The sequence below is a fragment of the Sander vitreus genome, chromosome 7 (genome assembly GCF_031162955.1).
Source record: "Sander vitreus isolate 19-12246 chromosome 7, sanVit1, whole genome shotgun sequence".
NCBI lineage: Eukaryota > Metazoa > Chordata > Actinopteri > Perciformes > Percidae > Sander > Sander vitreus.
Genome location: NC_135861.1, coordinates 15649792 through 15663731, shown reverse-complemented (window position 1 = coordinate 15663731; position 13940 = coordinate 15649792). Strand labels below are relative to the sequence as shown.

Sequence of the window (13940 nt, the reverse complement as noted above, 5' to 3'; positions counted from 1 at the left end):
GCATGCTTTATTCCACCATGTAGTTTTGGTCAGTGTTTGTTGAGAATTTTGTGGTTGAAGTGATCCTGAAATCGGACTGTTTTTTTCCCTTCCATGAATCACCTTTCAGTATTCAGTTTTCTATGTAGGACATTTGCATAAACACAAGCAGTACACAAATTAACTGAAATAGCTCCTTTTATTTACAGAGCTTTCGTGATGTTAGCAGTTAGAGATGGTAGTACTGGAAACGTCATGTTGAGTAGAAGAAGCCACCATTCTCCTTGGTGTAGCCCTTGTTTGAAAATGCCTGTTGAGGGGGGACAAAGGGCATTGTATTGGTATTTGGGACACACCTCGCTCCACACAAAGCCAGATTCGGTGGGTTTGGTTGGAGTCAGATTCTGTCAGGAAATTGAATCAGACGTTTTAGGTTTCTTAATGTTTGTTTATCCACACAGACACCTGCTGCAATAACTGGGGATCATAATATAATTGAACTTCACCTGAGCTTCACTTAATGCTGTAAATGGAGCACCTCTGTGGATCGACCCACACTCTGATGTCGTTCTCTTGTTCCTTTTCCAGCCCGTCCTGCTTTAAGTTTTCCTGCTTCCTATAAATTGAAATTTAAACACGGTTGAATTTGACTCCTGAAATGCAATGCCAACAGAGTGACGTTCACAAATACCCACCTGCTGTCCTCAGACACGGTCTCCTTCTGGTATAAAATCTGATTCTTTCTCCAGAAGAAGTCCTTGTGGTGATCGTAGACTGACTTTAGTTGGAAGTCGAGGCTGTCGTTTGGAGCCTGTGGTTGAGAAAAGAGTGGTGCATTCAAAGTACTTGCTTTGAAATATTGTTCTAGTTTCATAAGTGAAGATCAAAATCATGCATCACCATGCAGGTTACCTGACGCTCATAATGCATGACACTCCGCCGGGAGCTAGCCCGAGTGGTTGTATCATGGAGGCGACTCCAGGGTTCCTCTGTTTGGGCTATGTGAGTTGGTTTATCATAGGTTTTTCTCTGTGCAATTAGCAAGGAGGGGGAAAAAAATAAATAAAAAATTAGAGCGCAAAATAATTTAAAGACTTGTACTGATGAATATATTCACCATAGATGTTAATTAAAAAAAAAATCCATATAATGAGCCAGCAATGGCTGAGCTCAAACATGTCACGCAAGCAAGTTTCTTTAAGTAACACCTATAGTGAACAAAAATGTCAATGTTTTATACAAAATTTAAAATGCTTGGAGGTATCCATCCATTTCCATCCATCCAGGTATAGTTTGACAACCTTAGAGAAATGTGGGACTGTTTTGTGACTGTATATTTGGGATAGGATATACTCAGGTATACTTACTCTGTATATTTACATTTAGCTAACATTAACGTTTTCATTCGCTATTTGCTGTTTGAATGTCATCATTTTATTTCCCAAGACTTTGGCTAGGTCCCATGGCCAACCGGTTTGTGGTCATAATTGTAACTTTGTTTGCTGATATGTGAATATGCCCTGCTAAAGCACAGTATCAAGTTGCATAAGGACCGACTAGATCTGCTTTAAGGCCCTGTTTGGAAGTGGGTCTCTGTGTCAAGATCTAGTTTTAAAACCTTTATTATTTCAGTTTTGTGATGATGATGTGTTTAATTAAATTATCAGACAATTAATCATGGGCAATGTAATATTTTAGCAGGGTTTAATAGGAGCCCATCGGCATATTTTTGCATAGCAGGTTAATAAGGCCGGACATGAAAAACGCAGCATTTAGCTAGTAGGGTGAGGTTAATTCAAAATAACAGGAGTTTACAGCATGTTGGACATCCCTTACAGGTTGAAAAAAATGCTGTATGTCCAGTATCAACATTGCCAGAATCAAATGTGTGTTTTGAAAGTAATCTCTGCACATGAAGTCACGGTTGGTTTAACATTTAGCTTATAGAGACAAACGCAACGTTTTTATCAGTAGGAAAACCCACCTGCTGCGGCCGGAATCCGCTGAGAGTGAAGCCGTTTTCAAACTTTGTGGAGGGGAAAGGATCCCGGTTCGACATATTTAATGACAACACGAAGCTCTGCTAATATTGTTGTTGCTGTTAGGTTCTTATGAGGAATGAACCCGAACGAACCCTACTTAAATGTTTACAACCTGGTTTCTAAGCAACTACAAACTTCCGGAAAAACCTTTCAAAAGAAAACAATTGTAAGCGAATGCTTCCCTCCTTTTTTTTTTTTTTTTTTTTAAATGGTACATTATATTCTTCATTTTATAGTGTGATTAAGTGTAGGCCTATCCTGTGATTTTGTTTTCATCCCTCATTTACTTACTTTCTACATTTGTTTTAATCTCATTAGGAATCAGGAAACATGTTTGTGAAAGTTCTTTATACCAACGTTATATGATGTTTGTTTTTGCGAATGCTTCCCTCCGATCACGTGTCATTGGTCCATATTAAATTAAGTGTTAATATTATAATTATATATATAATTATTTATAATTAATATTAAATTATATTAAGTGTTTACTCATTATTTTCCCCACATGTATCTGCTGTGTCCCTTTGTAAAAATGACGAAACGGCCACTTGCTACCGAAATAAATATATAGGCTATATTTTTTAAATCCACCACTTTTATTAGCCATGATCGAGTCGCTAAAAATACGTGTAACCGTGCTAAGTAGACTAATCATTTTTTCTTGAAGATTAATAACGATAAGGACAAATAATGCTAGCAGAAGGCAGGTAGCCTACAACACAAGCCTTAGCATTAAAAGATGACTCAGAGTAACAGGTACCAGAGCCACTTATCCAGGAGAATGTTTGCTCAGCGTGCAGCCGCGCCTCCAGCCGCCAGGCGGGCTGCACCTTTGGGTGCAGGTCAACCCTCTGCTCCTCCGTCTCCATCACTTCAGCACTGACCGAAGGCGACGATGCAGCGAGGCCCGGTACACCTGCGCCACCTTTTACTGTGGTTGCTTTTGGCACAAACCAATGCGGAGTTGCCCATGTGCAAAGAGGTGAGAAGATTAATATTGTTTTATTGTTAGCCAACTACATTATAAATAATATCAACTCCCCCCAAAAGCTAACATTATTCAGGTGTGAATTGTTTCCTATTACGACAATTGAATAGGCATATTAAGGTTTAATCAGGTAAATTGCTTATGGATGAGGTGTATGTGAAAATGTAATTTAAAGGCAGCAAAATATGCTACATGCCACATTTCTAAAAATGTTGAAATGGCTGACCTAAAGCCTCTTAAACAGCTTTAGCCAGTTATTCCTGATAATAAGGGAAACGTGTTCAAGTGTTATGTTTGACTTTAGCCTTTAAAATAAATACAAGTAAAGAAGAGTGTACATTTTAGCAGGACTAGTAGTCTGCCTCCGTTACATATTGTGAGTAGGAAATATGTTTTGCATTACATTACATTAGTCACTTCACTTCTGCTTGCTTCAGTGTGTTATGGTTAATGCACACTTGTTTTACTAGAATGTCCATATGTTATATCCACTGCCGTGCTCTCCTCGCCCTTGTATATCTGTTTTCATTTGCATAACACTACAGTTTGATAATACTCAAACCATTTCTTTTTTATCACCATACTTTACCGCAGATGTGTAGAATTAAGACATGAGAGCTGTAAGGAAAACGTTAGCACAAGATATCCGTAGTCTTGTAATTTGAGTCTATTGGGCTTATAGGTGATGATGATTTGGGGAAGGAGGTGAGTTAGTTTCCATGCCAATCCATTGACCATGAGGCACAGCGGTCATCATGTCCCGTTGCCTTGGTTTCCTCATGTTTGTTTAAAGGAGGTGATTAGGCTACAGCACTTCCCCAGTTTGATGCATTTTTACATCAGATCCTCCCACCCAAACATATTCACCTGATACCCCAACCACCGCTAATGTAGCAGCTCTAATCAAAAACACAGACCCAGAGGAGTGCTGCTGCTCTGTTTCTGTTAAATATTAATCCCACAAGGCTATGTGTGGGCTTGGGTTAGTCTGACTACTTGGAATATTACAGCCTGCTGTTGACCAAGATAACACTGTGTCAGTACTCACGGCTTGTTTCAGAAGGTGTCAGATCTACAAGATAACTTTTAACGTTAAGTCACATCCCAAATTACATCATTACAGGGGGGAACGGGTGGGACGGTGTTTGTCAGTCAGCTCCATAAACCATCAAAGCACGACAGACAAATACTGCAAAAGCTTTGCACCTGAGCTCCTGCTGTCTCCAAAGTCCTGCGACAACACTGAAAATTACATGTTTACAAAAGGATTGGATGGATCAACATCTCTCCCCCTTGGCTATAAGTAAATAAACCCTGAAGGGAGTTTTACTGGTGCAGAATTGCAGCACATCCTTGATAAGTAAAACAGTTGAGACGGCCTCCTGGGCAAATATTAGCTGTGACTTTATTTGGAAAAGAGGCTTAACTGGTTTTGTAAAAGAAATTCCAGAGGTGTAAAACAATCTGGTGAACTCGTAATAACAGCTCCATCTGCTGTTCACATGCATGCTGACTTGCATCTTTATGTATAAATTATCTATTATTATCTATTTGATGTAGTATGTGTGGTGTGTATATAGTGTGTTTTCACCAGCTGTGTGAAACTAACACCTGTGTTTTGTCCCTGCAGTCAGATTATCACTTTGAGTACACAGAGTGTGACGTACTCGGGTCACGATGGAGAGTGGCGGTTCCCAACAAAGCCGACACATGCACAGGCCTCCCAGATCCAGTCAAAGGCACTCAGTGCAGTGAGTGTCCTCCTCTTCTACCTCAATCTGTATTACAGCTTTATTTATATTACATTGTTACCACACTCTTTTATCTGTTCCTTGTCACGTTGTCGACATCTCCATGATACATTTCCAATGTGGCCTCTTTCTTTCTCTTCCTCTTGCAGCCTTCTCCTGTAGTGAGGGGGAGTTCCTCAACATGCAGTCGCAGCAGTGCCAGAAGTGTGCTGTAGGCACCTACTCTCTGGGCACCGGCGAGGCCTTCGATGAGTGGGACAGCCTGCCGTCTGGTTTTGTCACCCATGGGTTGCCCACGAACGGCGGGGATGCCCACACAGACTGCTCCAAGTTAGTATACATTTTTTGTTTTAATTGTATTTATCAATCAAAGCTCTTACTGTTTCAAGAAGCTCATCAAACGGTTTCTGCCGCTGATGTTTCTCCAGTTCAACCTGGACACCAAAGGGTGATTACGTAGCCTCAAACACAGATGAGTGCACTGCAACACTGTCCTATGCTGTGAGCCTGAAGAAACCTGGAACTGTGTCCTTTGAATATTTCTACCCTGACAACAGCATTTACTTTGAGTTCTATGTAAGTAATTCAAAAACGACTGTTGATGTTGACAAAGATGGCTGTTTTTTTGGGGTGGATATTTGGTCACATCTGAATCTTTTTCCCCTCTCCTTAGATTCAGAATGACCAGTGTCAGTCTACAGACACAGAGAGCCGGTGGATGAAGATCTCTGAAAGCAACTTTAGCAAATACAGGGTTTGTCTGAGTGTAGCGTAGAGTGTTTTATTACACCTGCTGGCATCTGGTTGTCATTTGCCGGAGAATTCAGATTAGAAGCTCTCATGTTTTCTCTTTTGTTCTTTTCTCATTTTCACATTCACTCTGTGCAGGTTGAGCTTAACAGCGGCAACAATGTGCTGTATTGGAGAACCACTGCGTATACTCTGCAGGGCAGTGCTGTCAAGCCCGTGCTGTTAAGGAACATTGCCATCTCAGGTAAATTATCGCCTGTAGTGTGTTGAGTACAGCAGTTTTAAACATTTGTTCACTCCTCAACTTTTTCCAGGTAATGATTACAAGTTGATTGATGGTTTTTATCCAGGGGTGGCCTACACATCAGAGTGTTTCCATTGTAAACCCGGCACCTACAGTGCAAAAGCAGGATCTGCCCGCTGTACCCCCTGCCCTGCTGAAACCTACTCCAACAAGGGCGCCACCGTTTGCCATCAGTGCGAACAGGACAAATATTCAGGTATGAAAGGTTTGAATTTCTGACACCAGTTATATCATTGATCAGCATACATCACACACGTCACACACACACACACACACACACGCACACACATGCAAGGCGTTCTGCATGCAAATACTGCATTTACTGCTTAAGTGTGTAAGGTTTGTCTTATCTCTGGATCTTAATGTGAGCTGTGTGTTTTCCCTCGTCCCCGCCCACCGTTTCCCCCCCCTGGCTCGGTTACTATTTTTCCAGTGGCTGGTTCAGGGAGCTGCAAACCGAGACCTGCGTGTACAAACAGTGACTACTTCTACACTCACACTCCCTGTGACTCTGAAGGAAAGGTAATGTAGAAAAGGACATGACGTGTGTTGAGGCAGAGCTTATGCATGGTTGAGTAAAGGTAAACACACAGAGAGAGATTTTACCTAGTAAATAGCTAGCAGCCATCTGGTGCAACTATTAGGTTTCTTTAAATATAAATTGCCTGGGCCGATTGTGTGTGCCACAGAGCATCTGGTGGCTTCTTTCATGTGTACCTGTCTGGCTTGCTGTGCGTCTCAGACTCAGCTCATGTACAAGTGGATCGAGCCTAAGATCTGCAGTGAGATTGTTGAAGGAGCCGTGAAACTGCCTCCATCAGGGGAGAAGCAAACCTGTCCTCCATGTAACCCGGGTTTCTTTGTCACCAACTCTTCCACCTGTGAACCCTGCGACAATGGTTTCTACTCAAACGGAACAGGTGCAGAATCAGTACACTCCTTATACTCTATCTGCTGTCGCTGTAAAAATAACCAAAACTGATTAGACAGTAAAAAAGTATATAAAACTGTGACAGTATATAAAACTGTCATAACTGTTTTTTAGTCCATGGGTTCCTTGACCTAATGACATATTATTTACTCACAGCCTGTACCAAGTGCCCTTCTGGCACGGAACCAGTGATGGGTCTCGAGTACAAATGGTGGAACATGATGCCGAGCAACATGAAGAGTTCCATCTTCCATCGAGAGTTCGGCGAGTCCGAACACAGCACGGGTGAGAAGGCAACCCAGTGTAGAGGGAGAGGGCAGACATCACAGCAGTTGAATGATAATCATCACAGTCAGAAAAAATACTCTAAAAGGCACAGAACAGAAAGGGAACAGAAATGATTAAAGCACAAATAGCACAACATCCAAAAAGCAGTTTTCTGGAACAGAAAAATGTAAGATAAAGGAAAAGTACAGGATGTAATTCTCATAAAATAACCAACAAAACAGCCCCAGCATTTGACAAAATAATCTTAAAGTGCAAAGGTACAAAAGCTGGTATGGTTATTTTGTCTGCTACTATTTCCAGGGTCAAAGATTAATTTACAGGTTAAGACTATGCATTACTTATGGTATTAATTCATGCTTTGATCCTTATTTACAGTATACAGATGTTAGAAGAGTTATTTTAAAGACGCCGCATGTCCACCTCAATTATTGTCTGCATTGGTTGAAGGATAGTATTGGAGTGTTAATGTGTTATTTATTTTTTTTATTGTATTTGTAATGACAGCATGGGAGGTGGCTGGAGAGTATGTCTACACCACCCCCGGGGATCAGGACACAGACTACCTGATGCTCATGCTCAATGTCCCTGGATACAGGTAAAGTCAAACATTTCTGAAAGGAATTAAACATCTTAATATGTAAACACTATAAATCCCAGTTATAAACATTGAATGAAATGCCACTTGTTTCCACAGGCTGCCTCAGTCCATGACCAAAGACAGTGAGAGTGAACTTTCTCGCATCACCTTCGTCTTTGAGACCACATGTACAGCTGACTGCAAATTTTACTTCTTGGCGGTGAGCGGAAAGGCTCATATAAATAAGGTTAACATCAGTATGAATATATACATATAAATATATATATATATATATGAGGTGAGTGTATTTCTCTGCAGGGTTATAACCAGTGGAATAATGATGTGGTGGAGCAGTGGAAAGGCAGCAACAGGAAACAGTCATATTCCTACCTGATCCAGAGCAACAGCACTGCCAGCTTCACCTGGACATTTCAACGAACTGAGGAACTTAATGTGGTGAGACTAAATCCCTAATGTTATAGTTTATATATGTTAGTATGTGCACTTTGTGTCTGTGTTTAAGAATGTATATTTTATACATAAATATCGTTATACTCTTGTCTCTCTCTCTCAGTGTTTCTTCTTTTCTACATTGGTACCACACTTTGTAATTTCTGTTTTAGTCAATCAATTTCTGTTATAATCAGACAGTGTAAAAACAACATGCTGAGAACTATGGGTACATGTAAGAGGAAGCCTGACACATCCATTAGATTTTCAAGAGGGCAAGAAAAAGAAGCACCAAATGTAGCAATAAATACTGTGAATTTATTTACTGATTATGGCTGGAAACATTTGAAATTCTCATTGGAATTTGTTATGACAAACTGCTGTATCATGTTTGCTGATTTGTGGAGTGTTTTGGGGTTTTTGGGGACGGTGAGTTTGCCCCAGTTATTGCACTGAACTCTAGGGGGCAGTCTGGAGCTTTGTGGCCACTTTGAAAAAATTTGAATGACTTTTGCACATGGACAGCATGAGAACTGAGTAGAAAATAGGGATAGACTTTCTAAAAATCTCCTTTAATCAGAACCAACAACTACATTGTGTGTAGAGCGACTTAGCTGGTGAATGACACCTTGTGTTTCTTGTACCTCAGGAGAGGAAATACAGCGCTGATGCTGCAAAGATCTTCTCCATCCACATCACCAATGTGATCGGAGGTGTGGCCTCCCAGTGTCGCCGCTGTGCCCTGAGTTTCGCTAAGGTTGGCTCCGCCTGTGTTCCCTGCCCACCGGGACACTACATGGTCAATGAGACAGGAGTGTGTAAGAGCTGCCCACCGAACACCTTCATCAGGGCCATTCAGCCTGTTGGAGAGGCTGCTTGTGTTCAGTGTGGACCAAACACACAGAGAAACAAGGTAATGGGATCAAAATCCTTTCCACTGAAAAGCTCTAAATACAAATTCCTGACTAAATAAAAATAAAAAACAAAGGTCTTGTCTTTGGGGTTCTTTTGGGGATTTTTGGGCCTTAACGACCAGAGAGGAGTATATTTTCTACATATACTCTCAAATTACACATTGTGGGGGGCTTTTGAAGGCTGATTTTTATATTTGTAGACTCTATCTCTCTATGTTCAACTGTTTTTAGTTATAATAAAAAAACTAAATTATTATTAAAATAAAAAAATATTATTAAATTATATATATATATTTTATTTGTTATTATTATAATTATTTATTTGAAAAAGAAAATGTAAAAAAAATTTAAATCAGAAAGTTATATAAACTTTTGTGGGAATTTGGACTGATGACCTCAGCATTTCTAAATCCCTGGCTATGTCCCTGAATGTATCTATATCTCTGCCTATATCTGTATAACACTCAACATGTTCATTTCTTTTATTACGCAATTACTCTGTTTCTCATTCTACGCAAAAGTGAACGTACTCATGTTGACACTATGTTCTGCCATATTTGATTTTGAATTATTTTGTTACCAGCATTTGGTGGTCTGCTATTTACCTCTCACCAAATATACAGTATATTGAGCCACATCACATAGCTTTCACATATCTAATTCTAAACAAAACAACAACACAGTTCCAAAAACACAAAAAATAAACTTAAGATTCACTGATAAGACGCCCTCTACTGTAACAGCAGGCAGAGTTAGGTGTTTGCATGCCTCTATATTCCAGCTGATATCAGCATTTCCCAGTTGTCTTATTTGGGTTTACCCTAGCTGGAACATGATATTATTCCACCCACTGTAAACAGCACGTTTATGTACCTCTCCATCCTCCAGGCCCACACATCTTGTCTCAGTGACTGTGCATTGGACGTTCAGACGAAAAGAGGCGCACTGTTACACTATGACTTTTCTCCTCTGTCCAACGTCACCGGCTTCCACAGCAGCCCCCGCTTCACCAGCAAAGGCCTAAGATATTTCAATCGCTTTAATTTGGGTCTGTGTGGGAAAGAGGTGAGAAGCTGTGATCCTGATGACTTTGTTTTTTTTGTCAAATTTAGTTTGACGTTGCATTTAAACCTGCTGTGTTTCTCTTACAGGGTAGAGTATCAGCTACCTGTGTGGACAATGTGACAGAGAGCAGGAGAGAGGTCAAAGGTTACATGTGTCAGTCCACTGTGGTTCCCTCTGATATCAGGAGTCAGAGCATGGTGTCCACCCAGCCCTTCATCATTGGTGACGCACTCATCGGTATGGACTGAATGCTGCAGACATCTATTGCTGTAAATGAGAGGATATGTTTGTACGATTTTTCAATACCAAATGTATTCATTTACGGAAAATTTGTGTTAAAAACGTCCTGATATTAATAAAGGACAACACATATTGCCATTTATGTTATATATTGTTTCGTCTGTATTCTCACTGTGAGCTTTTTGCACGCTGACGTTAGCATTTAGCTCAGAGCACCATTATACCACAGTACAGCCTCACAGAGCCATTAGCGTGGCTGTAGACTTGTAGTTTTATGACTGTGTAGTTTCATACCCTATAGTGTAGTTGTACCTCCTCAGGCAAATAAAAAAAAGTCTAAAAAAGGGAAAATAGCTCTTGGGTTAAACGGCTCACATCTCAGACATATGCAGCCTGTGACGAAAGGTTGAAATATACGTTCCAATAAAAGTTGGAACTGCTGGTTTACATTTTGTGCATGTCACATATCAGATAAAAAATTACAATTTGTATTAATTGTTATATATTATATCATCTTATTCTGAAGGTGTGACCACTAACACGACCCTGGGTAGCATCTCATCTCCAAAATGGCTGTTTCCCTCTGCTTCCGGCCTGCCAGATGTCATCTTCTATTACAAGTAAGTAAAATAACAACTCCATTGTGATGCTTTCTAATACATATTTTTAATAGTAAATATGTGATGCTGGAAGTTTGATAATTTGTTGAATTGTGCAATGTAATACAGAATCAAAAACAGTCTAAAAATATATCACATAGTGAAAGTTGAAACCTTTATGTTCGTCATGTTTGTGATGTTTCCAGGTCCAGCGAGACGACTCAGGCTTGTAAACAAGGCAGATCAGCCACCGTCAGACTGAGATGCAATCCCACAGTGACTGCTGAAGACCACATCACGCTGCCAAGGTATCTTTCACTGTGACCAAGCTCAACTTTTGACCCCACAAGACTCCTTGGAGATCTTTTTCATCACACAAAATTGTGATCTCTTATCTGTGTTTTCTTCCACAGTAACTGTTCAGAGGGGACGTGTGATGGTTGTACTTTCCACTTTCTGTGGCAGAGCCAGCATGCATGTCCACTCTGCACCAAAAACCACTATAGAGAGATTGTCAGCGCTTGCATCCAGGGAATACAGGTAGTGCTGCACAGACACGGACATATTGACAAAAAATGTTTTACCTCCTCAACCCCACAAACCCATCACAGGTTGATCACAAACTTGTGTTGTGTTGGAAACTTCCATTTTATATGATCATTTAGCCCCAGATAGGGGCATCTTGCATTTCACTTAAGGTACTGTAAGTGTGATATGGATGCTGTGAATCACTAATAGTTTGTCATTTTAAGAAATATATGTATTTGCTTTCTAGCAGAGAGTTAAATGAGAAGACTGATACCACTCTCATGTCTGTCCATTAAATATAAGGCTACAGCTAGCAGCCGGTTAGCTTATTTTAGCATTAAGACTGGACTGGACTCTGTCAAGGGTAACAAAATCTGCCTACCAACAACTCTAAAGCTCATTATTCCTGTAAGGAAAATACTGAAAATTTTAGGATTCAAGTAGTGATCTCATATGTGACCAAGGCAAATCTAACTGTCTGTGTGTGTGTGTGTGTGTGTGTGTGCGCGCGCGTGTGTGTGTTTGTGTGTGTGTGTGTGTGTGTTTCAGAGAACCACCTATGTATGGCAGCAGCCATTGCAGTGTTACGGCGGAGAGTCACTACCAGCACAAAAAGTCAGCGCCTGTGTGACTCTGGATTTTTGGCTCAAATTCGGTGTTTCCACAGGAACGATTGCTGCTGTGCTGCTCATCAGTATCAGCTGCTATTTTTGGAAGAAGACACGCAAGTGAGACTGCTGAGCTTCACATTTCCTTTGGTGTTTGTTAAAGCACTAATATGTCATACTAGTAAATAAGATTAAAGCTAAAACTTAAGCTTTATAGTATGAAAACTCCAAAGACGAGACTGTAATTTATGTTGACCAGATATTATTTTTTTATCATTCTCTGTCTGCAGGTTGCAGTATAAGTACTCCAAGCTGATGATGAGCTCTGAGGGTAGAGAGTGTGAGCTGCCCACTGCAGACAGCTGTGCAATAATGGAGGGAGAGGACGCAGAGGACGACCTCATGGACCTCACCAAGAAATCCTTCTTCACCAAAATAAAGTCCTTTTCACGAGAGGTAAGTAACCCTTCCATTAACACACATTGAGCTACTTATGGTATAAGGCAACTTCTCATGCTTTATTTTATTATCAATGTGTTTTCAGAGGACATCAGATGGATTTGACTCAGTTCCACTTAAATCATCTTCACGCCATCAAAGAGAGGAGGACTCCGATGACGCTTAATTCAGTTAAACTTTAGATAATAAGCTCCAACAGACGGAGTCACAGATTACAGAGATGGGTTGTTGAATGCATTTTATTTATTAAAAGGAGTTTTACAATAATGTAAAAAACAATTTTATTTAGTATTGTTTGTCATATGTTAGGATGCCAAACCTAATACTGTCTTCATATTGGGATTCTGTATTTTTCAAAGCCCAATGGTGTGTTTCAAAATGATATAAGAGCCAAACTGCGGATAAAGTTACAATTGTAGTAGATGTGTTCTCACACATCTGTGTACATTTTACATAACTGTGAGTGTATATTTAATTTTCTTCTGTTCTTTTTTATTAGGCTATTCTGTTTTTTTATTAGACCAGCCATCCAGTCATATAATGTTATTTGACAATATGTGATTTATATTTGCTACAGCTTTTGATAACCTTTTCTGCTGCACCTAAGGATATGATATAATCTTGCTTTATTGTGAAGTAAAGACATTTTCTACAATAAAAAAATAACAAATGTATCTCTAGAAATTAAGAATAACCTCTAATGCTGCCTTCAGTAGCTCTTTGTAAAATCATATTGCAGAGCATTAGGTAATTACAACACTTTACATACATTATACAATGCTTTTATGTTACTACTTCTTATGTTTAAAAATGCATTTTCATGTGGCCTTTAATTAATAAAATAACTCTTTATAAAAAGTATTTTGTTTTGCTAATTGCTTGCAGGTGCGAGATCGACCTGGCAGGCATAGCTAACTGTTGTGTCAGTTTGTGGAGGTTCTCAACCATCCGTTTTCCTAAAAAAAAGCTCATACTAGAAATCTTCACAGTTGGTTTCTCGACCCAAAAAAATGAATTAGTGAATTTAGTGATGAAATAGCAGACGGAAATTATAATAAAAGCTTCCAGTGTTGGCCACAACGGTAATGTAAAGGTGGCATAAAGGGGTAACAACTCTTTCTATTATGTACAATGCTTGAGTGCAGAAAACTGGAGCACAGTGTCTATTAAATGAAATGGGAATCCTAAAAGATTTTATTGGAACCAATAGAAAAAAAAGATTTCCAATAGGACTGAAAATCCTAAAAGAACAAAAACATTTCCTATAGAATTCCTTTAGGATTTTTTTTTTTTTTTTAAATGTATGGGAATCCTAAAGGATTCTATTGCAAAAGATTAAAATCCTATAGGACTTTTTGACTAGTCCTCACAAATGGATGTAAATAATCATTCCACCCCTGACTGTCGTTTTATAACTCCACAATTTTGACTATTTTTTTTGATGAGGTGTCTTATTACTTAATTGAG

General features: G+C 39.6%; 2 protein-coding genes across 3 annotated transcripts; one reads left to right on the top strand and one right to left on the bottom strand.

Annotated features, from left to right (window-relative positions):
• Nucleotides 1-176: 176 nt before the first annotated feature.
• On the bottom strand, nucleotides 177-2131 carry cfap276 (cilia and flagella associated protein 276). Of its 2 annotated transcripts, none has more exons than XM_078254894.1 (5): nucleotides 1964-2131; nucleotides 892-1008; nucleotides 675-790; nucleotides 486-595; nucleotides 177-383 (listed from the first exon to the last, which is right to left on the bottom strand). In XM_078254894.1, the coding sequence occupies exons 1-4, from the start codon at nucleotides 2036-2038 to the stop codon at nucleotides 493-495; spliced, it is 411 nt and encodes a 136-aa protein (XP_078111020.1). In that variant the 5' UTR covers nucleotides 2039-2131; the 3' UTR covers nucleotides 177-383; nucleotides 486-492. The 2 variants fall into 2 exon arrangements, with proteins under 2 accessions (XP_078111020.1, XP_078111019.1); XM_078254893.1 differs by having other exon boundaries at nucleotides 177-289.
• Nucleotides 2132-2879: 748 nt separating this feature from the next.
• On the top strand, nucleotides 2880-13328 carry elapor1 (endosome-lysosome associated apoptosis and autophagy regulator 1). Its single transcript, XM_078254890.1, has 22 exons — nucleotides 2880-3003; nucleotides 4640-4760; nucleotides 4910-5090; nucleotides 5189-5336; nucleotides 5434-5514; nucleotides 5649-5754; nucleotides 5861-6010; nucleotides 6248-6336; nucleotides 6557-6734; nucleotides 6902-7030; nucleotides 7538-7628; nucleotides 7728-7830; nucleotides 7929-8066; nucleotides 8710-8973; nucleotides 9863-10039; nucleotides 10126-10276; nucleotides 10806-10899; nucleotides 11085-11186; nucleotides 11292-11418; nucleotides 11956-12134; nucleotides 12305-12470; nucleotides 12559-13328. The coding sequence occupies exons 1-22, from the start codon at nucleotides 2917-2919 to the stop codon at nucleotides 12637-12639; spliced, it is 2943 nt and encodes a 980-aa protein (XP_078111016.1). The 5' UTR covers nucleotides 2880-2916; the 3' UTR covers nucleotides 12640-13328.
• The last annotated feature ends 612 nt before the right edge of the window (nucleotides 13329-13940 follow it).